Genomic DNA, 23,793 nt, shown 5'->3' with positions numbered 1-23,793 from the left:
CTTGCAAAGCCTGTGTGAAATAGGACAGTCTTGAGTAGTCCACTGGGGTGAGTTTGGAGAATGTAGATGTGATCATATGGAGCGATGATGTGCCTAGTGTCAGGCTGATTGGGAGGGGCGTGAGGTGGCACGTGCCCACGACATCACTGATACAAGCCAGCCTGGACATAACAGGATGTAACATAGAAGGTGTGGAGTGGTTGGGTTGATAAGGCCACTGGTTGATATGGTGTCATATTTACCATGTTTATGCATTGTAACATACAATATCGTGTGTACACTGGTTTGGAATTAAACGGGCCTATCACACACGTATGTGCTCATTAGTGGACAGAGACATAACCTGTGACATCCACAAGCCCAAATACTGATAACACATAGCGAGGGTGTGAGGTGTTGTAAGTATATGGGTTGGTTTGTTGTTGTTTAACACAGCACTCAGCAATATTCCAGCTATATGACGGCGGTCTGTAAATAATCGACTCTGGACCAGACAATCCAGTGATTAATATCATGAGCATCGATCCACACAATTGGGATCGATGATGTGCATCAACCAAGTCCGCGATACTGTGATATCGCTATTTGACATCACCTGGTATATAGAGCATGAAAAAATGATATCATGATGCATACTGTGGGTGCGGCGTTAAACAACAAACTAACATTGTCGAGTCATGGCACTCACATCACGCAAAATAGAGTCGACTTTTCATGCATCATTGGCTTGCTTTAGTAGGGTTCATTCGAGGAATTTTCTGACATGGGCCCTTTATGTGGAAATATCAAATATTCAAGCGGTACCCCATACAGCACAATGTGAAATTACCCCATTGTATTTGAAAATGTAAGGCTTTTTTCAAACTTAGGCCCCACCCTAGACTTATCCCTGCTGTAAATTATGCCTATTTTATTGCCTGATTGTCATACTCATAGTAAGTGGGAGTAATGTGGTTCTGTGTGAGAGAGGAAAAGTTCAATGCACTCGTGATTCTGTCGTGAAATGCCTGGTGATATTTCTGAAACTGGGAAAGAAACACTGTGTGGAGCTTGTGTTACATATACAGTATTTACAGGATCTGTAATCAGGGTTCACTCTCGGAAACAAACACTGTGTGGAGCTTGTGTTACATTTACAGTATTTACTGGATCTGTAATCAGGGTTCACTCTCGGAAACAAACACTGTGTGGAGCTTGTGTTACATTTACAGTATTTTCAGGATCTGTAATCAGGGTTCACTCTCGGAAACAAACACTGTGTGGAGCTTGTGTTACATTTACAGTATTTACTGGATCTGTAATCAGGGTTCACTCTCGGAAACAAACACTGTGTGGAGCTTGTGTTACATTTACAGTATTTTCAGGATCTGTAATCAGGGTTCACTCTCGGAAACAAACACTGTGTGGAGCTTGTGTTACATTTACAGTATTTACTGGATCTGTAATCAGAGTTCACTCTCGGAATTTCCTGACATGGGCCCTTAATGTGAAAAGTTCAAATGTTTAAGGGGTACGTCCATATAGCACAACGTTAAATTACCCAATTGTATTTGAAAACGTGGGCCTTTTTTAAATTTACGGGCTAAAAACTGAAGGCCTTACCCTAGAATAATTCCTGATCCAATCTTTAGAATGATTCCAAAACCATCATCTTGGGTACATGACATCTTGGTTTGGTCACTTTAAGCATTAGAGTTTTACCTCCACAAATAGAAACTTAGAGGAAATGGTTGTGAAGGTTGCGAAGAGGCTGCTCAGTTTTTGCAAGTTCAATAAATTCTGAGCCTCACATATTACAAGTAATTGTGTAATAGTGAAATATTTTGTTGTGGACATTATTTTCCACAAAACCTAGAGTCAGTTGAGCAATAATTTCAATTACCGAATTGTCTCGTCCGAACTTAATTATTAACAGGCCACCGTCTTGTAGCTGGAATATTGCAGAGTTTGGCATTAAACAGGAAACAAACAATTTCTGCAACATGTGACTAGGTACTAGGTCATTTCACTCGTGAAGATCCGGGGTAGAATAGGTCTTCAGCAACCAACACTTGCCGTAAAAGGCGACAATGCCTGTCGATTTATGCCTGTATGGGTGGCCCAGTTTTGTCAAGGGTGCCACAAATCTGCCCAGCAAATTGTGACACGTTCCACATGCCTGGATACTTTTGTTGTGGGTTTAAATACCAGTTTGCCCTGGTTATATTTGTGAGCCAATATACCTGTCTCGTGGGTTTCACCAAAGTCAGTGTTAAACGTCTAAGGCCAGGCTTTTATTTATTTTTAGGATTACGGATTTTTCAGCCCAACGAATTTGGGTGAACGAACAGGTATAACAAACCTGGTCAATAAAAATATGAAATTTGATATAAAATATCACCAAACACGATAATTTACCATCAAAAATTCTATTTCCTGCTCTCATAGGCATTGTTTTATATGCAGAGATTAAGATTATTGTGTGTATTGTCTCATAAACTACGCCGGAAATAGCAACCAGCTGTACACACATGTTCTCCCAATCTACCAGTCATTCAGTTAAAAAGTACCCAGTGATTCATTTGTAACATATGTATCCATCCACTGGCAACTAAAGTTTGTTGCAAAGCGTAATCTGACCGTGGTTGCTGTAAATAATGGTGAGTTGTGCCATCTACTGATCACTTCACATACGATTTCGCCGAAATTAATGTAAACAATATTGAATGAATAAATACACAATGCCATTTAGAAAGTGGTCAAATGTATCTAATGTGATATTTGGGATAACACTTTCTTAGTAAAGTACAGATTCTAGTATTTATTTTGGGTCGAGTCCCGTCCGGGATTCGAACCCTCACCTGCCAGGGTGAGGCACCTAATCGCCAGCACACAAAGTCCAATTTACACTTGTCAGGGGGGTACTCAAAGTACGTGATCTAGACTACCAGTTGTCGGACTTCCATTTTTGTGGAAGGCTCGGTGGCTGAGGGGGTTAGATCGCTGACTTTGTGTGCTGGCGATTAGGTGCCTCACCCTGGCAGGTGTGGGTTCGAATCCCGGATGGGACTCAACCCCTAAAAAAGTACTAGAATCTGTACTTTACTAAGAAAGTGTTATCCCAAATATAACATAGTTAAATATTGAATGAAATTTGGAATAAAATTAATAAAATGTATTACAAACATAAGTCCAGATATGCAATGAACACGTTTTTATAACCAGATATTATGATAATGGGATTGAATTGCGTACTTGAGTTCGGATTTATTGACTGGTATTTCCTGTGTTCCTGCTCGCGCTGATCAGCTGATGTTTTTTGGTGATTGGGAAAAACATTGTGTCAGTGAAAAAGCTTGAGCTTATTAAAATGTAAGTAAGTTTTGGGAGCCATGCGTTACCGCGCTCTATAACAGAGTTAGCGCTATATTGAAGGTTGCAATAGCGAGGGAACATTGTACTAAGATGTGCATTCTGTATCGTGGTGTATCGATAACGAGCCCACGTGTATCGTGTAACGTATTGTGGGTCAAGTATCGCAATACATCGGTATAGGTGTATCATTTCACCCTTAGTCATCGTAGTGTTTCTAGTGATGTAATTAAATTTGTTCAGGGTTCGAAATTCCCGTAAATCTGCTAGTCCATGACTATAATTCAGAAAGACTAGTGACATTTCCTTGTGGACTGCCACTTTTATCGGTTTGTTTGTTTGTTTGTTTGTTTAATGCCACACTCAGCAATATTCTAGCTATTCCAGTCTGGACCAGACAAACCAGTGACTGACATCATGAGCATCGATCTAAGCAATTGGGATATGATGACATGCATGAACCAAGTCAGCGAGCCTGACCACCCAATACCATTAGGTGGCTGGCCACTTTGTAGTAGATCATTTTTGTGGACTAGTAGGAATAAAATTGAGTTTCTAGCCCTGGGTACCAATGGCAAAGTGCGGCATGGTATATACTTTGGCCAGCACTATATAAAACTGAGACACGTTGAAACTTATGAGTTCAAGAGCACGCACACACACACACCACCACCACCACCACCACCTCACCACACCACACCACACCACACCACACAAAAAAAGATATAAATGCAGTAATCTTGAATGTGACGTTAAACCCTGGTCACCTCACTTACTTTCACCAGTAGGCAGATAGCAATTCTGAAGCAGATTATATTTGATATTTTCAGTGAAAATAGTAATTAATTTGGAACACTGAAAACTCATCCAAAGCCTGAACATTTGACACAGCTTGTGTTGTTGTTTGAAGTGGCCAGATGCATGCAAAACATTCAACCATGTTTTTAAATGCAATGAGCATGATCATGATGATGAAGCTTTTCAGCTGTTGTAAACCAAATTGATTTTATTTATCATTAATTATATCTGTTAGAGTTGTTTTGGAATTGTGAAAATTGCAATTTAAAACAAATATAATTTATTCAGTATCTAGAGTTGCTGTTTGTTTATATAATCTGTTGTGAAGAAAAACACCGTTTGACTGAAATGTTGGCCATTTTGAAATCCATGATTGCTGCCTCAAAAGTTCATGGAAAAACAGGCAACATGATTTTTCTTGATCCTTGATGTTGCCTTGTTGGCAACTAAACTTTAACTAAACTATCTAAACTTTTTCTCATTTCCTTTATTTATGACATTGACCCATATACTTTTTGTTTAAATATTTGTTTGTTTGTATATTAGTTGTTTAACCTTGCACTCAGCCCTATTCCACCTATGTGACAGCAGTCTGTGAATAATCAAATCTGGACAAGGCGATTCACTGATTGACATCATGACCATCGATCCACACAATTGGGATACGATGACATGTATCAACCAGTCAGTGAGCCTGACCACCCGATCCCGTTAGTTGCCTCTTATGACAAGTATAGTCACCTTTTACGGCAAGCATCGGTTGCTGAAGACCTATTAAACTAAATAACAGTTGAACCTGTGGTGTGACCATGGCAACAGTGTTGTTTGTGTTACAGTTCAACCTGTGGTGTAACCATGGTTACAGTGTTGTTTGGTTACAGTTCAACCTGTGGTGTAACCATGGTTACAGTGTTGTTTGCGTTACAGTTCAGCCTGTAAGTGTGTATTCACTACAGTTCAACCTGGGGTGTTACCATGGTGACAGTGTTGTTTGTGTCACAGTTCAACCTGTGGTGTAACCATGGTAACAGTGTTGTTTGTGTTACAGTTCAACATCGAGGATGAGGAGTGTAAGGGGGACTACTACCTGCAGACTCAGCAGCTGCAGGCTGCTCAGGCCACCTCCCACATCGACCACATGTGCTGCCTCGACATCGACTCCGAGCCCCACATGGTCAGGAAGTCCGGCATCATCTGTACTATCGGTGAGTCTGTCTGATTGATTGATTGTCTGTCTGTCTGTCTGTCTGTCTGTCTGTCTGTCTGTCTGTCTGTCAAAATGAAAAACGCGTAAGGGGACACGTGTATGTTTTGTTTTTTTGCGTCCTATCTTTTTTCAGTGCATATTTTTGTATATGGGACGCTGTGAATGCAAACACTGCATGTGTGTGTGTGCAAGTGTCTGTATGTCTTTATATCCGAACGTGTGTGCGCAAGTGTCTGTATGTCTTTATATCCAAACGTGTGTGCGCAAGTGTCTGTATGTCTTTATATCCAAACGTGTGTGTGCAAGTGTCTGTATGTCCGTCCATGTGTGTGTTCAAATGTCTGTCCATCAGTGTGTGTGCAAATGTCTGTATGTCCATCCATGTGTGTGTACAAATGTCTGTATGTCCACCCATGTGTGTGTACAAATGTCTATGTCCATCCATGTGTGTGTACAAATGTCTATGTCCACCCATGTGTGTGTGCAAATGTCTGTATGTCCATCCATGTGTGTGCAAGTGTTTATGTCCATCCATATGTGTGTACAAGTGTCTGTATGTCCATCCATGTGTGTGTACAAATGTCTATGCCCACCCATGTGTGTGTACAAGTGTCTGTATGTCCATCCATATGTATGTGCAAGTGTCTGTATGTCCATTCATGTATGTGTACAAATGTGTATGTCCACCCATGTGTGTGTACAAGTGTGTATGTCCATCCATATGTGTGTGCTAGTGTCTGTATGTCCATCCATGTGTGTGTACAAATGTCTATGTCCACCCATGTGTGTGTACAAGTGTCTATGTCCACCCATGTGTGTGTACAAGTGTCTATATCCACCCATGTGTGTGTACAAGTGTCTATGTCCACCCATGTGTGTGTACAAGTGTCTATGTCCATCCATATGTGTGTGCTAGTGTCTGTATGTCCATCCATGTGTGTGTACAAATGTCTATGTCCACCCATGTGTGTGTACAAGTGTGTATGTCCATCCATATGTGTGTGCTAGTGTCTGTATGTCCATCCATGTGTGTGTACAAATGTCTATGTCCACCCATGTGTGTGTACAAGTGTGTATGTCCATCCATATGTGTGTGCAAGTGTGTATGTCCATCCATATGTGTGTGCAAGTGTCTGTATGTCCACCCATGTGTGTGTACAAATGTCTATGTCCACCCATGTGTGTGTACAAGTGTGTATGTCCATCCATATGTGTGTGCTAGTGTCTGTATGTCCATCCATGTGTGTGTACAAATGTCTATGTCCACCCATGTGTGTGTACAAGTGTGTATGTCCATCCATATGTGTGTGCAAGTGTCTGTATGTCCATCCATGTGTGTGCAAGTGTCTATGTCCACCCATGTGTGTGTACAAGTGTCTGTATGTCCATCCATGTGTGTGCAAGTGTCTATGTCCATCCATATGTGTGTACAAATGTCTATGTCCACCCATGTGTGTGCAAGTGTCTATGTCCACCCATGTGTGTGTACAAGTGTCTGTATGTCCATCCATGTGTGTACAAGTGTGTATGTCCATCCATATGTGTGTGCAAGTGTCTGTATGTCCATCCATGTGTGTGCAAGTGTCTATGTCCATCCATGTGTGTGTACAAATGTCTGTATGTCCATCCATATGTGTGTGCAAGTGTCTGTATGTCCATCCATGTGTGTGTACAAATGTCTATGTCCATCCATGTGTGTGTACAAATGTCTGCCCATCCATATGTGTGTGCAAATGTCTGTATGTCCATCCATGTGTGTGCAAGTGTCTGTATGTCCATCCATGTGTGTGTGCAAGTGTCTGTATGTCTGTATATCCAACTATGTGTGTGCACAAGTTAGTCAGCCTGTGTGTTTCTTGTGTGTGTTTCAGTCTGCCTGTCTCCTGTCTGCTTGTCTAACTGTCAGAGCTGTATTATGTATGGCGACATGCACAACACCTGATCATGCGTCCCCCTACAAACAGTACAATGTGTGTTGTGTTGTAGGGCCTGCCTGTCTCCTGTCTGGTTGTGACCCGTGAAGATTCCGGGGTAGAATAGGTCTTCAGCAACCCATGCTTGCCGTAAAAGGTCGCCATGCTTGGCGTAAAAGGCGACTAACGGGATCGGGTGGTCAGGCTCGCTGACTTGGTTGATTAATGTCATCGATCCCAATTGCGTGGATCGATGCTCATGATATCAATCACTGGATTGTCTGGTCCAGATTCGATTATTTTACAGACCGCCGTCATATAGCTGGAATATTGCTGAGTGCGGCATTAAACAACAAACCAACCAACCAACCTGTCTGCTTGTCTAACTCTTAAAGCTGTATTATGTATGGCGACATGCACAACACCTGATCATGCGTCCCCCTACAAACAGTACAATGTGTGTTGTGTTGTGTTGTGTTGTAGGGCCTGCCTGTCTCCTGTCTGCTTGTCTAACTCTCAGAGCAGTGTTATGTATGGCGACATGCACAACACCTGATCATGCTTCCCCCTACAAACAGTACAATGTGTGTTGTGTTTTAGGGCCTGCCTGTCTCCTGTCTGGTTGTGACCCGTGAAGATTCCGGGGTAGAATAGGTCTTCAGCAACCCATGCTTGCCGTAAAAGGTCGCCATGCTTGGCGTAAAAGGCGACAAACGGGATCGGGTGGTCAGGCTCGCTGACTTGGTTGATTAATGTCATCGATCCCAATTGCGTGGAGCGATGCTCATGATATCAATCACTGGATTTTCTGGTCCAGATTCGATTATTTTACAGACCGCCGTCATATAGCTGGAATATTGCTGAGTGCGGCATTCAACAACAAACCAACCAACCAACCTGTCTGCTTGTCTAACTCTTAGAGCTGTATTATGTATTGCGACATGCACAACACCTGATCATGCGTCCCCCTACAAACAGTACAATGTGTGTTGTGTTGTGTTGTAGGGCCGGCCTGTCGTGAGGTGGATACCCTTCAGAAGATGATGAACGAAGGAATGAATATCGCCCGCCTCAACTTCTCACACGGAACCCATGATGTATGTGAGATTGTGATACGTATTCATTAGTAATGGTATTTCATTATCCCCCCCGGCATATAATGCGGGGGGATATAGCGATCAGCCAGTCTGTCTGTCCGTCCGTGTGTAATCATTTCCTTTTCTGGGGCAGAATTCCAAAACTATTCGGTGTATTTGATCGAAACTTGGCAAAGCTATCAGGCACATACTGAAGTGGTGCCTTTTGATATTTTGGGATTTTTCTAATTTTTATTTTTTTAAATTTTTATGGAATGAAGTTGGACATAGACTCAATTGGGGATGAGGTTCGTTTCCGGGGCAGAATTGGAAAACCATTCAGTGTATTTGATCGAAACTTGGCAAAGCTATCAGGCACATACTGAAGTGGTGCCTTTTGATATATTTTTTTTTACAATTTTTATTGAAAGAAGTTGGACCTATACTCCATTGGGGAACGGGTTCTTTTCCGGGGCAGAATTCGAAAACCATTCAGTGGGTAAACAATGTATGCTTCTCAAAGAACATTCAACTGTTGATTTCATAGAGAATTGCACATTTACTAGTGGTTACTTTACAGACAGCTGCCGGGGGGATATGTCATCTTTCTGATGACTCTTGTTTAAGAATTGACTTTCACTTTGTGAGATTTCATTGGAGTATGAACCTTCATAGAGTGAGGGCCAAACTGTATGAACGTCGGAGCTTGCGATCTAAACACAATTACATTTAGTTTTAGTACGTGTGACTTTGTGTTTACACTGACAGCCATACAACAACTAGCTATATCGCGGAATAAAATAGTTCCTCAAAAAGAGAGGTGACATGAGAGTATGGATGCATAACTTGCTCTTCAGAAACATCTTACACAACACATGTTTTCAAGTAATATTACCATTAGATGAGAAAGGTCTGTAAAGAACTACCTCAGTAAGTCAGTCACAATCACAACGTGTCGTACTACATTTACATCAAGTACAGGACGTCAAAATGACCGACACGATAAACGTGACGGGAGAGATTTCCGAAGTTGTTAATGAACCTGTGGCAGTTACATGTGTTAGGCATCATTGATCAACTGGCCAATCATTGAAAGGTGATTAAAGATGCGTCAAACAGACACTAAGGTAAATTCAGAGATTGCTGGAGACGGTCACTGTCAGCCTAGGCACGGATCGAGTCGATACTATGATAGTTTGGATGTGCGTTTCTTCGTTTGCTCATTAGGATTGGCGTGATTATTCGTGATCAATCATGCAGTCATGCATGAAACGCTGAGACCAAGATTAAAGGTTCTAAAAGATCAGAAAGAACGCTTATGTATGTTTTCATGCTAGGGAATTCCCAGGGGTTTCCCCAGGAATGTGGAAGTAGTCCATCAGTGTTTACATCATTTCAAGAACAAAATCTTGTTAAAAACGTATGAACGTCAAAATGTGTTATTCATACACTTATGAACGTCAATATCGCGGTCATGTGACCGACCTCTCGTCCATTGGAAAAGCTGTATATCGTGTAAACTTCAAATTAAAAAATTATATCGTGTTATACCGGTATACCGGTTTAGCACTTTCCTGCGCTAAATATGATTGGACTCTTGCACATATCGATTGTCCAATCAGAGAACTTTTCCCAAAATCAACATCCAGGCTCCGAAATCATGGCTGCTGACCTAGCTAGTTGAATTAACACTGTTCAACTGTTTTCTACCATGAAGCGAAAGCCAAGTATTTTCTAAGTCTTTCCAAGTTTTTAATCAGGTCGCCCAAGTACTGCGCTTTTTAAGCGGTATTTAAAGTTTGAGAGTCGCTTTGTGGAACGGGGCCCTGGGCTTGACAAATACGCTGGCCAACGTGACAATAAGACTGTGCCTAGACATTTCTTCTGTGTTCTACTGGCACAGTAGTGGCAAGTGCATTTATAGGAATCTAAAATCCATATTTCCTTGCACTGTGTGTTCGCGAAAAAGATTGTATAACAATTGATTGGATACAGATACAGTGTTTGACTGCAGATGCAGTTTTCTACATAGTAAAGTCAGTGTTACGTTTTCAGTTGTCGCCATTTTGAAACCATGGATACAGGGGAGATAACAATGTGAGAGTAAAATCACTTCTGCATTTCTGCCGTTTTGTCAATCAATTCTGAAGGAAAAGTCATTTGTAAAATAATGTCTGTGTGCACTTTAGGTTAAATATTTTACCCAATTCACCAGAAATAATATTGCAATAAGTTTCGTTTGAAAAATGTGTTGCACTATACCTGTATAACGGTAATACCATCAGCCCCCTAATATTTCCTGCATCAGATGTCGGACATCCAATAGACGCTGGCTTCCATTTGACTGCATATGTTCATTGCGTATACAAGAACTGTTTTGCCATGAAAATGCGCAAAAACACTTAATCTTGCACTTTGTAACTTAAAGGAAGATTTATTCTAACTCACTCACCCACTCGCACACTCACCATGCTCACTCACTCACTCACTCACCCACACACCCCTCACTCACCCACACGCTCACCCACTTACTCACATGCCCACTCACTCACTCACTCTGTGTTTCAGTATCACGAGGGCACCATCAAGAACGTAAGACAGGCCGCCAGTAGTTTCTCCCAAGCTCGTCCCATCGCCATCGCTCTGGACACCAAGGGGCCTGAGATCCGGACAGGTCTTATCAAGGGGGTGAGTTCTGTATAAGTACCCCATGTAGGGCCCCAAGGGGTGAGTTCTGTATAAGTACACCAGGACAGGCCTCAAGCAGTGATATCTGTATAAGTACACCAGGACAGACCTTAAGGGGTAAGTTCTGTATAAGTACACCAGGTCAGGCCTCAAGGGGTGAGTTCTGTATAAGTACATCAGGACAGGCCTCAAGGGGTGAGTTCTGTATAAGTACACCAGGACAGGCCTCAAGCAGTGATATCTGTATAAGTACAGCAGGTCAGGCCTCAAGGGGTGAGTTCTGTATAAGTACACCAGGACAGGCCTCAAGGGGTGAGTTCTGTATAAGTACACCAGGACAGGCCTCAAGGGGTAAGTTCTGTATAAGTACACCAGGACAGGCCTCAAGGGGTAAGTTCTGTATAAGTACACCAGGACAGGCCTGAAGGGGTAAGTTCTGTATAAGTACATGCGGACAGGCCTCAAGGGGTGAGTTCTGTATAAGTACACCAGGACAGGCCTCAAGGGGTGAGTTCTGTATAAGTACACCAGGACAGGCCTCAAGGGGTGAGTTCTGTACAAGTACATCAGGACAGGCCTCAAGGGGTGAGTTCTGTATAAGTACATGCGGACAGGCCTGAAGGGGTAAGTTCTGTATAAGTACACCAGGACAGGCCTCAAGGGGTGAGTTCTGTATAAGTACACCAGGACAGGCCTGAAGGGGTGAGTTCTGTATAAGTACACCAGGACAGGCCTCAAGGGGTGAGTTCTGTATAAGTACACCAGGACAGGCCTCAAGGGGTAAGTTCTGTATAAGTACACCAGGACAGGCCTCAAGGGGTGAGTTCTGTACAAGTACATCAGGACAGGCCTCAAGGGGTGAGTTCTGTATAAGTACATGCGGACAGGCCTGAAGGGGTAAGTTCTGTATAAGTACACCAGGACAGGCCTCAAGGGGTGAGTTCTGTATAAGTACATGCGGACAGGCCTGAAGGGGTGAGTTCTGTATAAGTACACCAGGACAGGCCTGAAGGGGTGAGTTCTGTATAAGTACAGCAGGTCAGGCCTCAAGGGGTGAGTTCTGTATAAGTACACCAGGACAGGCCTGAAGGGGTGAGTTCTGTATAAGTACACCAGGACAGGCCTGAAGGGGTGAGTTCTGTATAAGTACACCAGGACAGGCCTCAAGGGGTGAGTTCTGTATAAGTACATCAGGACAGGCCTCAAGGGGTAAGTTCTGTATAAGTACACCAGGACAGGCCTCAAGGGGTGTGTTCTGTATAAGTACACCAGGACAGGCCTCAAGGGGTGAGTTCTGTATAAGTACATGCGGACAGGCCTCAAGGGGTGTGTTCTGTATAAGTACACCAGGACAGGCCTGAAGGGGTGAGTTCTGTATAAGTACACCAGGACAGGCCTGAAGGGGTGAGTTCTGTATAAGTACACCAGGACAGGCCTCAAGGGGTGAGTTCTGTATAAGTACATCAGGACAGGCCTCAAGGGGTAAGTTCTGTATAAGTACACCAGGACAGGCCTCAAGGGGTAAGTTCTGTATAAGTACACCAGGACAGGCCTCAAGGGGTGAGTTCTGTATAAGTATAATTCTGACTCACTCACTGTGTCTAATGCAAGGGATTTAGCTGTGTCCAGCGTCAGCACAAATTCACAAATCGTGTTGATATCCAATGTTTTGTCTTTATATACCCGTGAAGATCCATGGTAGAATGGGTCTTCAGCAACCCATGCTTGCCGTAAAAGGCGACTGTGCTTGTCATAAGAGGCGACTAACGGGATTGGATGGTGGATCGATGCTCATGATGTCAATCACTGGATTGTCTGGTCAAGACTCGATTATTTACAGACCGCCGTCATATGGTTGTAATATTGCTGAGTGCGACGAATGAACAAACAAACAAACAAGTTACGGCTTTGTAGGGGTCAGCTTCATGTTTCACTGATAACAGGACCAATAAAGAGAATTGAAAACATTTTTGTGCCCAGTTTCACACAACTGCATTCAATGCTATTTGAAAATACCTCCTAAAATATATAAGAAATTGAGAAAATAAGAAATTTAAGGAAATGAGTTTTTCTTAGTTTTCCTGCCAAGGACACTAAGTTTGGAGTCGTAGATCTATCCCTGTATGTTCCAGGACCCATCTGCAGAGGTTGCTCTGAAGACCGGCAACACAATCAGACTGACAACCGACCCCCAGTTCTACGAGCAGTGCTCCGAGGAGAGACTCTACCTTGACTACGTCAACATCACCAAGGTCATGAAGGTCGGGGAGAGAGTCTACATCGATGATGGCCTCATCTCTGTTGTGGTCAAAGAAATCGGTGAGATGAAGCTGTGTGTGAAAGTAGGGTCGGGTGTTAATGGGTCTTACGGCCTTTGAAATTTTCACTAGCCCACTGGCTTGAGACTGCTAAAATGTGCTGAAGACAAGTGATTGTAGTCCTCATTAACCAGTAGTGTTTAACATGTTTAAGGACTGTAATTCTGAACCCGTTCTCAATGGTTCAAATTTGCTACAAAACCAATCTCATTAAAATCAGATCTTAGTTCTCACTACCTCTAAACAAAGATCTGAGGACATCCCATTACGGGTCACGTCAGAACGACCTTTCGCGAATATTGACAGACGAATGAAATGATTGACAAGAAATTGACATTAGCCAATCAGAAGGCAGCTTTCTCGAGCTTTATGACACTGGTTTCAAACTGGCGACTATGCTTCAAAACATATTTTGACGTATTCTCGTTTGAAAAAATTAAAACTGATAAGAAGAACATTCTTGAATGGCTTATAGATAGCCTAGATTGTATGGATATAATCATAAAACCCGTAACTGTCGTTTGGAATACCCCGTGTTAAATATTTCGTGGTTGCATGATTAGAAAACACATTCCTGATCATTTTCATGATCTGGTAAGCGACGCTCTGATTGGTTGGATGAAAGGTTGCTATGAGATTGCTACAAAACTGACAAACAATGTGCACTTAATCAGGGATGTATCTAGACCTGCTCAGAACCCTGCTACTTGGCCCTAAGTCTGCAGCTAATAGTAAAAATTTCCAATTTGAATTAAGAAAATTCCCAACTCCTCAGAATTTATGATTATATTAATGTATTATATATATGAACAGTAAAGATACAATTTTGAACCAATCCCAATTTGTCTGCAGGGCACTTACTGACGAAATTTGGAATCCTCGATCAATCCCTCATAGTTAGCAAGTCTCGTTTAAGCACTGAAAACTAGTGAAATAAAGTTTCCACTGGTCCTATTAAAATAAATTTCTAGTTTCTTTATGATGACTTAAGTGTTGGAAGCAGATGTGTGCAGTAGTACTTGGTATAACGCTATAACATAATTGAAAAACTGATGAATTCCGTTTTACCGTAATTGTGCGTTTTTCAAAATCATGCATATTTCATCATAACATAAGTGACAAGTAGAATAGAAATTTTTATCTAAAAGGCAAAACTATTCACAACTGGTCAGCTTCCTGTATATAATTGTTTCGTAGAGTGACGAACAAAATGGCAGACAACTACGAAGGTGTCAAGTTGTGCCATTATTTAGGGTTTTGCTATATGTTATTATTATAATGACAAGTGGTCAAAAACTGTTAGTTTCTATCGCTGTGCAATTTGTTGTAAGTATCACAATACAGGAATCATTGTTGCAGTAAATTGCAATACCAAAGTCAGGCCAGTTATCAACAATATTTTGTTTCAACAAAGATCTATAAGGTACAAAGTATGGCATATATTATAAATGTATCCATTCTCTTGCAACGAAGGGGGCACGGGGGCCCAGTCGTCTAAAGCGCCGCGATTCGCTGTGCAGAGTTGTGTCCCTTGGGCATGCCAGAAACCTATGATTGTGGATGCGAATCCCGGTTCGCCCCGATTATGTTTCTATGTTTGTCAGCACCATACCCGTCCTTGTGGGTTTCACTGCCCGTGAAGATCCGGGGTAGAATAGGTCTTCAGCAACCCATGCTTGCCGTAAAAGGCGATAGGCTTGTCGTAAAAGGCGACTAACTGGATCGGGTGGTCAGGCGCGTTGACTTGGTTGATGCATGTCATCGGTCCCAATTGCATGGATTGATGCTCATGATATCAATCACTGGCTTGTCTCGTCCAGACTCGATTATTTACAGACCGCCGTCATATAGCTGGAATATTGCTGAGTGCGGTGTTAAACAACAAACCAAACCAAGCAGCGGTAAACGTCTGAGACCTGCATCACTTCGGGCTTTCCTCCCACATTAAGCCAACACGGCAAGTTACAACTGGAATAATGTTAAAATTATTGCTGAGTGCGGTGTAAACACCAAACAAACAAACACAGCGTGTAGGTTGAACACTGGTTGCATTGCAGGTGCGGATTATCTGGACTGTGAGATCGAGAACGGAGGAGACCTAGGATCTAAGAAGGGTTGTAATCTCCCTGGAGTGGCAGTCGACCTCCCAGCTGTGTCTGAGAAGGATAAAGAAGATCTGCTTTTTGGTGTAAAACATAAGGTAGGTTTGTGATATCTTTAATACTCATTGTACTGTGATGTGATACCGAATATTGCTGTGTATAAGGCGACCCCATGTATAAGACGACCCCCCTGTACATGCCTTCAAAATCAACCCCAAATCCTATACTCTGTGTAAAAAGCGACCTGGAATGAAGCACATCACAAGAGCGCACACAAATATGCAATAAAAATATGTTTATCTTGCGTTGTTTTTTCTACGATGATTGGTCGCGTGTGTAACTCAAGCACGTGTTGATTATGTTTCTAGGTTTGTCAGCACCATACCCATGCTCGTTGGTTTCACCGAAGTCGTAAACGTCCGAGACCTGCATTCACTTCGGGCTTTCCTCCCACATAAAGCTGACACGCCGTGATATAACTGGAATACTTTTAAAAGCGGCGTTAAACCCAACTCACTCACTCACTCACTCCCCCAAAAGACTGTGGAATTAAAAAAGGACTAAAAAAAACAGACGGTTGTCATCCAATCAGATTGCAACACTGAATCCCCTTCGTTTCACAGATAAACGATGACTGTCATGGTTGTGTGTTGCTAGGTGGACATGGTGTTTGCCTCCTTCATCCGAAGCGGGGAAGGCATCAAGGAGATCAGACGCATCCTCGGAGAGGAAGGCAAGAACATCCGCATCATTGCCAAGATTGAAAACCATGAGGGAGTCAAAAGGTAAAAATACAAACTTTCTTTAGACCGTGAAGATCCGGGGTAGAATAGGTCTTCAGCAACCCATGCTTGCCGTAACAGGCGACTATGCTTGTCGTAAGAGGTGACTGACGTGATCGGGTGGTCAGACTCGCTGACTTGGTTGGTGCATGTCATTGTATCCCAATTGCATGAACCAATGCTCATGATATCAATCACTGGATTGTCTAGTCCAGACTCGATTATTTACAGACCGCCGTCATACAGCTGGAATATTGCTGAGTGCAGCGTTAAACAACAAACAAACAAACACTCCCCAATTACCACTGGGATAAAGCTGTTTTGCAACCGTGGCAACAAACAAACATACAAAATTTCTTTCAAATCTTTCCCAAAGATGTTGAATTCAACTAAAGGCCCTTAGAAATTTGGAGCATTATGATTCCCTGTGCATAATGAAGCAGTGGGCAAAGTTGCTGATGCGACCGAAAGCATTGTTATACCTTTATTAAGAATATTGCGATTCCATTGGTTAATCCATACCACGTGATGAAACAGTATTTTTCGATGTAGATCCCCAAAATCACTTGACTGACACTGACCTCGAATATTGACTCTTCACATTATCTGTATAGACCTGTCATGTGATGAATATTGACTCATCTCCTAGACAACAAGATGGCGTCTGGTACGAACATTTTACAGTTAGCAGTTAAGGTGCTTTTACAAAACAGATGACTGTTTTAGACTTCAGAAACTTTAAAACGAATTTCGGGATAACAAAATTAGTGATTACTCTTGATGAGGTAAATATGCAAAAGCAAGGATCATCTGACTTGAACCCATCAGCGTTCTGACCGGACCAAGGCCGAAGTCCACCTTGGGTCCTTGTTCTTGCATATTGACCTCGTCAAAAGTAATTATTTGTATAGTATTCACTGGCTCCTGTAACCATGGTAGCTAAAATGAGGACTGAGTGATGCCTGGTCACATGGGATTGTTAATTTCTTAACCGCTGTTTTTTTTTGGTATGCAGGTGATGTCCAAACACAATTTTTTTCATCTTTTCACCACTATTTGTTTGTCTCCAGGTACTGATCCATCGAACGTGCTTGAATACACAGTGCTGATGGGTCGACCACTCTTTGCTTATTCTTAGCTATAGTCGACCAATCAGGATGACACTATTACAAGCAGCTGTACATTAATTGACTGACTTTGTCTGCAGGTTCGATGAGATCTTGCAGGAGGTCGATGGCGTGATGGTTGCCCGTGGCGACCTGGGTATTGAGATTCCAGCAGAGAAAGTATTCTTGGCCCAGAAGATGATGATCGGCCGTTGTAACCGGGCCGGGAAACCTGTCATCTGTGCTACTCAGGTAAGATCGGTTGGTTGGTTGGTTGGTTGGTTGGTTGGTTGGTTGGTTGGTTGCTGCACTCAGCAATATTCCAGCTTTGTGACGGCGGTCTGTAAATAACCAAGTCTGGATCAGTGATTGACATCATGAGCATCGATCCACGAAATTGGGATACAATGACATGCATCAACCAAGTCATATAGCTGGAATATTGCTGAGTGCGGCGTTAAACAACAAACAAACAAACAAACAAACAGAGATGTCTGATTGTGTTGACAGGCGTTGGAGAGTGTGACTGTGTTAACAGATGATGTAGGTGTCTGATTGTGTTGACAGGTGTTGGAGAGTATGATTGTGTTAACAGATGATGTAGGTGTCTGATTGTGTTGACAGATGTTGGAGAGTATGATTGTGTTAACGGATGATGTAGATGTCTGATTGTGTTGACAGATGTTGGATCTTTTTTTGTGTGTTGACAGATGTTGGAGCTATCTTATTGTGTTGACAGTTGTTGGAGATGTCAGATTGTGTTGACAGGTGTTGGAGATGTCAGATTGTGTTGACAGATATTGGAGATGTCAGATTGTGTTGACAGATATTGGAGATGTCAGATTGTGTTGACAGATATTGGAGATGTCAGATTATGTTGGAGATGTCAGATTGTGTTGACAGATATTGGAGATGTCAGATTGTGTTGACAGATATTGGAGATGTCAGATTGTGTTGACAGATATTGGAGATGTCAGATTGTGTTGACAGATATTGGAGGTGTCAGATTGTGTTGACAGATGTTGGTGATGTCAGATTGTGTTGACAGATGTTGGAGATGTCAGATGTTGGTGATGTCAGATTGTGTTAACAGATGTTGGAGATGTCAGATGTTGGTAATGTCAGATTGTGTTGACAGATGTTGGTGATGTCAGATTGTGTTGACAGATGTTGGAGAGCATGGTGAAGAAACCCCGTCCCACCCGTGCAGAGACAAGTGACGTCGCCAACGCCGTCCTGGATGGTGCTGATTGTGTGATGTTGTCCGGAGAAACAGCCAAGGGAACCTACCCCCTTGAGTCAGTCAAAATGATGCACCATGTGAGTGATAATTTATTTCAAAGGTCCTGTAAGGCTAGAAAAATAGAATCATCTTGGTTCTCAGGCACCGCCTGCATCATTATAAAGTCTGCCTCACGATTCATTTTTATTTCCATCTTCCAAAAGAATACATAAAAACAATGCGATCAAATAGAGCATGCCATTACTTCCCTCTACATGCACACTGCTTTACTGTGGGGCGATCGGGTAGCCTAGTGGTTAAAGCGTTCGCTCGTCACGCCGAAGACCCGGGTTCAATTCCCGACATAGGTACGTCGTGTGAAGCCCATTTCAAGTGACCCCCGCTGTGATATTGCTGGAATATTGCTAAAAACGGCGTAAAACCATACTCACTCGCTCACTCACTGCTTTACTGCGCATCTCGTGTTATGGTAATTGCGGCAATAGGAGTTTGTGTGCTTGTTTGTGTAGGGAGGCCCTTTCCCAGGTTGATGGTACACAACTGTAATTTGGTTACTGGTACATACTAGTTTGAACAAGCAAAAAAATACAAACCAAAAAACACAGCCCGCCCACACTATATTTTCAAAAGTCATTGTCTGAGAACCAATTCTTATATTTTTTAAGCCTTAAACAAGCTTGAACAGATCTCATACAGACAGGTCACACATGTTGCTGTGGGACGTCTCTCAAACATCGAACTGAAAGAAGCTGATGTGATTCTGAATCTACTACTCTCAAAAAAATATAGTCTTGGTTTTTTTAAGCCTAATGTAATGAAATGGTGTAGTCTTTGGAGAGTAGCAATGCACCAAACTATCGATGTATTGCAGTTTGTGCCCTATGATAGCACTATATAGTACTCCAGATTAGAGTTACTTCCCTTTGGTTTAAGTGGCATCAGGGATGGAACAGGCTGACTGTGAGACTGTCGACAATATTTTATTCATTTGGGGACACGTGTGGCCCAGTCGTCTAAAGCGTCTCAATTCGCTGTGCAGAGTTGCATCCCTTGGGCAAGCCAGAAACCTATGATTGTGGGTTCATATCCCTGTTCGCCCCGATTGTGTTTCTAGGTTTGTCAGCACCATACCCGTACTCTAGGGTTTCACCCAAATGGTAAAGATCTGAGACCTGCATCACTTCGGGCTTTCCTCCCACATTAAGCTGACACTCCACGAAATAACTGGAATACTGTTTAAAGCGGCGTTAAACCCAACTAACTCACTCACTCACTCACTCACTCACTCACTCACTCGAATCCTGGTCAGCCCCAGTTATGTTTCTAGGTATGCCAGCACCATACCCCTGCTCGTGGGTTTCACCAAAGTGATAAGACCCATGAGGATTCTTCAGCAACCCATGCTTGCCGTAAAAGGTGACTATGCTTGTCGTAAAAGGCGACTAACGGGATCGGGTGGTCAGGCTCGCTGACTTGGTTGATGCATGGCATTGATCCCAATGGCGTGGATCGATGCTCATGATATTAATCACTGGAGTGTCTGGTCCAGACTCGATTATTTACAGACCGCCGTCATATAGCTGGAATATTGCTGAGTGCGGCGTTAAACAACAAACAAACCAAACCAAACCAAATCCAAAGTGATAGATGCCATGAGGACAAACTTTCACAAAGATCTTAGTCATATTGCACCTGTAGGCTCTGTCCATCACTGTCAAAATCAATTTACACTTGAAAACTTGCATGTGTGACTAAAGAACATTCATGAATTCGAAATTTCATCTGAAAAATCTACTTTCATATCAGTTGAATTTTCCTTGGCAGTCATCATACATATAGGCAATTGAAAATTCAAGGTTTCCATTTATTGTTCAGAGAATAACCTGATGAGAAATGAGGAATTATAGATTACCTACTGTCTAGGGCTGCAACAAATACACTATGAGACGAATACGATTCTTATCACGAATATATGGTAACGAATACGAATAGCAAATCACGAATACAATAACAAGTCAGCAGTTGATGTATTATTTGTTATATTCAGTGAAACAATAACAAGATAAATTTTTTGACATGGTTTGTTAATTATTAATATATTATACATTTATATACTGCACTTATCCAGGAACTAGTACCTGCACAAATGGACCAGTGACCACAATACTGTCAAATTAAATATTACGAGAGTGTTGTCTTTTGAAGACATCTATGCATACAATATGTCATATGGATATTTTTAGGTACAGGGTATGTAAATGCACATGATTGCATATTCATAAATATCCAATTCTAGTGGCCACGAATAACGAAATCAATTCATGAATGAATATGGTTCGATTGCTACTATCACCTGCTACTGTTACCTATCACCTGCTACTATTACCTAGCACCTGCTACTATTACCTGTTGTAGATCTGCAGAGAAGCTGAGTCAGCTGTATTCCATAACCAGTTGTTTGAGGAGCTCCGTAAGGAGACTCCCATCTTCACTGATGCTGCTCACACCATCGCCATCGCTGCTGTAGAGGCGTCCTTCTCAGCCATGGCAGCCGCCATCATCGTCATCACAACCTCGGGCAGGTGAGTTCATGCAGGACGCCCACCGACTTGAAAGTCCTTGAATTCAGATTCGGCCTTGAAAGTGGATAATGTACAGCTTTGAGATTTGACGACTATCCAATGACTAAAAAACAATTTTTACCTTACCTGACGCTACACAGTGCTATAGGTGTAGAGTCAGGTAAGTCTAAAAACACTGCATTTAATCAGAAATGCTCATAATCAGGTTAAGTTCAGTGATATTAATAAAAAATGAGCTGACATCCAGAGTCATTTTTTTCACCCCCTCTAACATGCAACCAAACAAACAATCTTATTAAAATCAGATACTAGGTCACATCAGAACAACCTTTCATCCAACCAATCAGCGCGTCGCTTACCAGATCATGAAAGTGACAGTCAGAATGTTTCTAATCATGCAACCTCGAAAACGTCAACACGGGGTATTCCGAACGACAGTTACGACCCGTACAACTGATTCCATCAAAATTATAGTCTATCTCTCGCTTCAGTGGGATAAACATTTGAACGGAGGAGACGTTGACCAGTACGTGGGAAGCACTGCTGTACAATCTCAACCATATATTAGACAATCCGGAATGTTCGTTTGTTTAGTTTTCCAAATTTTAATCAAGAACTGTGTCAACTTATTTTTCAAGCGTAGTCTGAAATGGAAGTCGCCAGGTTGAAACGAGTGCCTTAAAGCTCGAGAAAGCTGCTTTCTAATTAGCTCATGTTTGTCATTTCAGTGGTTGGTCAAAGTTCGGGAAAGGTCGTTCTGACGTGATCCATAATGGGATGTCGTCAGATCTTTGTTTAGCGGCAGCGAGAACTCCGATCTGATTTTTATGAGATTGCCAAACAAATGTGTGTACATTTAAAAAAAACTTTTTTTTAAAAGTGTGCTTATATTCATTCTGATTTCCCCAGATCTGCCTACCTTGTGTCAGCCTACCGCCCCCGTTGCCCGATCCTGGCGATCACACGCAACGCGCAGACTGCACGACAGTGCCACCTCTACAGGGGCATCTTCCCCATCCACTACAGCGGTAAGTCAAGGGAGATAACCCATGCTACACTGTGGTACACCTCTATAAGTGTGACTCGCCTGCAGTCACCCATCATTGCATGTACGTAGCACAAGTTTGGTGACATGTCTTGCAAGTGTTTCAGGATGTGATATTCACGAAATTCCGTAAGTAAGTAAAAAAGTTGTTTCAACATTTTTTTGATTATAAAGACTGAAAACTGTGGCAAGTTGAGCTGCAGCGAACGCGGACAGAGGAGGCTGAGCACACTAGTCCTGTCCCTTGTGACATACGTTTGCAAATAAACTGAGGCCATCTTCATCTTCCTAAGGTTACAAGACAATATGAAAAAAACCCACTGAAATTAGAAAAATAAAATACGTTTTATTTTTACGGGTGGGGGCGACTCTATTTTGCAATTAGGTGAAATGAAAAGATTTCATCACTACTGTTATTAGGAAATGGAGAATAATATGTAGAAACATCTTTATTTTAACCAAAAAAAACCAAACTAGTAATTATTCAAAACTTGTTTGTTTTTCATTCATTAGTACCAATCTGAAAGTTTGAACGCCGACATTGAATTTTAGGCTACAATGTTGACAAATCAGCCAACAAAATGTAAAAGGCCAGAGTTAGATTTTCTTCCCTGTTTGCCTCTCTGCACAGCACCTGCCTTGCGTCATACAATTTCCTCAGGTACCTTGAGACGAGGGCGGTCGGGTAGCCTAGTGGTTAAAGCGTTCGCTCGTCACGCCGAAGACCCGGGTTCGATTCCTGACATGGGTACAATGTGTGAAGCCCATTTCTGGTGTCCCCCGCCGTGATATTGCTGGAATATTGCTAAAAGCGGCGTAAAACCATACTCACTCACTCACCTTGAGACGAAGAAGAGCCATGCAATACTCACCATTTTTCTTAGCTTTGTGAAATAAACTACATATACATAGTCCCTCCAAGCACAGCTATCAACAGTCAGTGTTCAAGGACCTGTGAAAATCCGGGGTAAGATTTGTCTTCAGTATCCCTGAACATGGAAATGATTCAGAAAATAAACTGAAATAACCAACTGTGCAAAGTGTATTGACGAGGTCAGTGGCTGAGTAACTTCAGAGGTATGCCTGTTTTCATTTAAATCATGATTTTTGCATCATCATCAGTGCCGTACATCCTTGATATAACTGCTGAATAATTGTTTCTTTCTTTCAAGGTTGTTGACGTTGTGTATGTGCAGGTTGAACGTTGTTAGAACACATTTGAAGTTAAGACACCTGGGCCCCGTTCCACAAAGCCATCTTAGCGCTAAGGTCATCTTAACTCCCATACTTTAACACTGGCTTACAATAGTCATAGCGCTAAGATTGCTTTGTGGAACAATGCCCTGGAACTCAACATAGATTTGTTTCAGTGGATTTGCCATGGCAGCTCAAGCCGAGAGGATACTAACTGGGTTTTGTTTCAGCTCATTGCGCCTTCACTCACTCCTAGCAGTGCCTTTATCTTTACTGTACAGATCCAACATCCAGATGTAACTGGACCTGGACCGCCTCCGTGGTTTAGTGGTAGAGTGTCCGCCCGGAGAGCGGAAGGTCCGGGGTTCGATCCCAGGCTGCGTGATAC

General features: G+C 42.3%; 1 protein-coding gene across 6 annotated transcripts in view; it reads left to right on the top strand.

Annotated features, from left to right (window-relative positions):
* The window catches only part of LOC139461178 (pyruvate kinase PKM-like), a 72,256-nt gene that overhangs the window by 27,286 nt on the left and 21,177 nt on the right, over positions 1-23,793 (top strand). For all 6 annotated transcript variants that reach the window (XM_071242764.1, XM_071242763.1, XM_071242765.1 and 3 more), the window contains exons 3-12: positions 5,198-5,354; positions 8,275-8,366; positions 10,914-11,033; positions 13,166-13,352; positions 15,409-15,551; positions 16,111-16,238; positions 17,443-17,593; positions 18,509-18,661; positions 21,000-21,166; positions 22,076-22,194. In XM_071242764.1, coding sequence (XP_071098865.1) covers positions 5,198-5,354; positions 8,275-8,366; positions 10,914-11,033; positions 13,166-13,352; positions 15,409-15,551; positions 16,111-16,238; positions 17,443-17,593; positions 18,509-18,661; positions 21,000-21,166; positions 22,076-22,194 — 1,417 coding nt within the window. The remainder of the gene's footprint in view (positions 1-5,197; positions 5,355-8,274; positions 8,367-10,913; positions 11,034-13,165; positions 13,353-15,408; positions 15,552-16,110; positions 16,239-17,442; positions 17,594-18,508; positions 18,662-20,999; positions 21,167-22,075; positions 22,195-23,793) is intronic.

The sequence above is a fragment of the Haliotis cracherodii genome, unplaced genomic scaffold (genome assembly GCF_022045235.1).
Source record: "Haliotis cracherodii isolate W230 unplaced genomic scaffold, xgHalCrac1.p SCAF_14, whole genome shotgun sequence".
Lineage (NCBI taxonomy): Eukaryota > Metazoa > Mollusca > Gastropoda > Lepetellida > Haliotidae > Haliotis > Haliotis cracherodii.
This window is presented reverse-complemented; position numbering and strand designations above follow the sequence as displayed.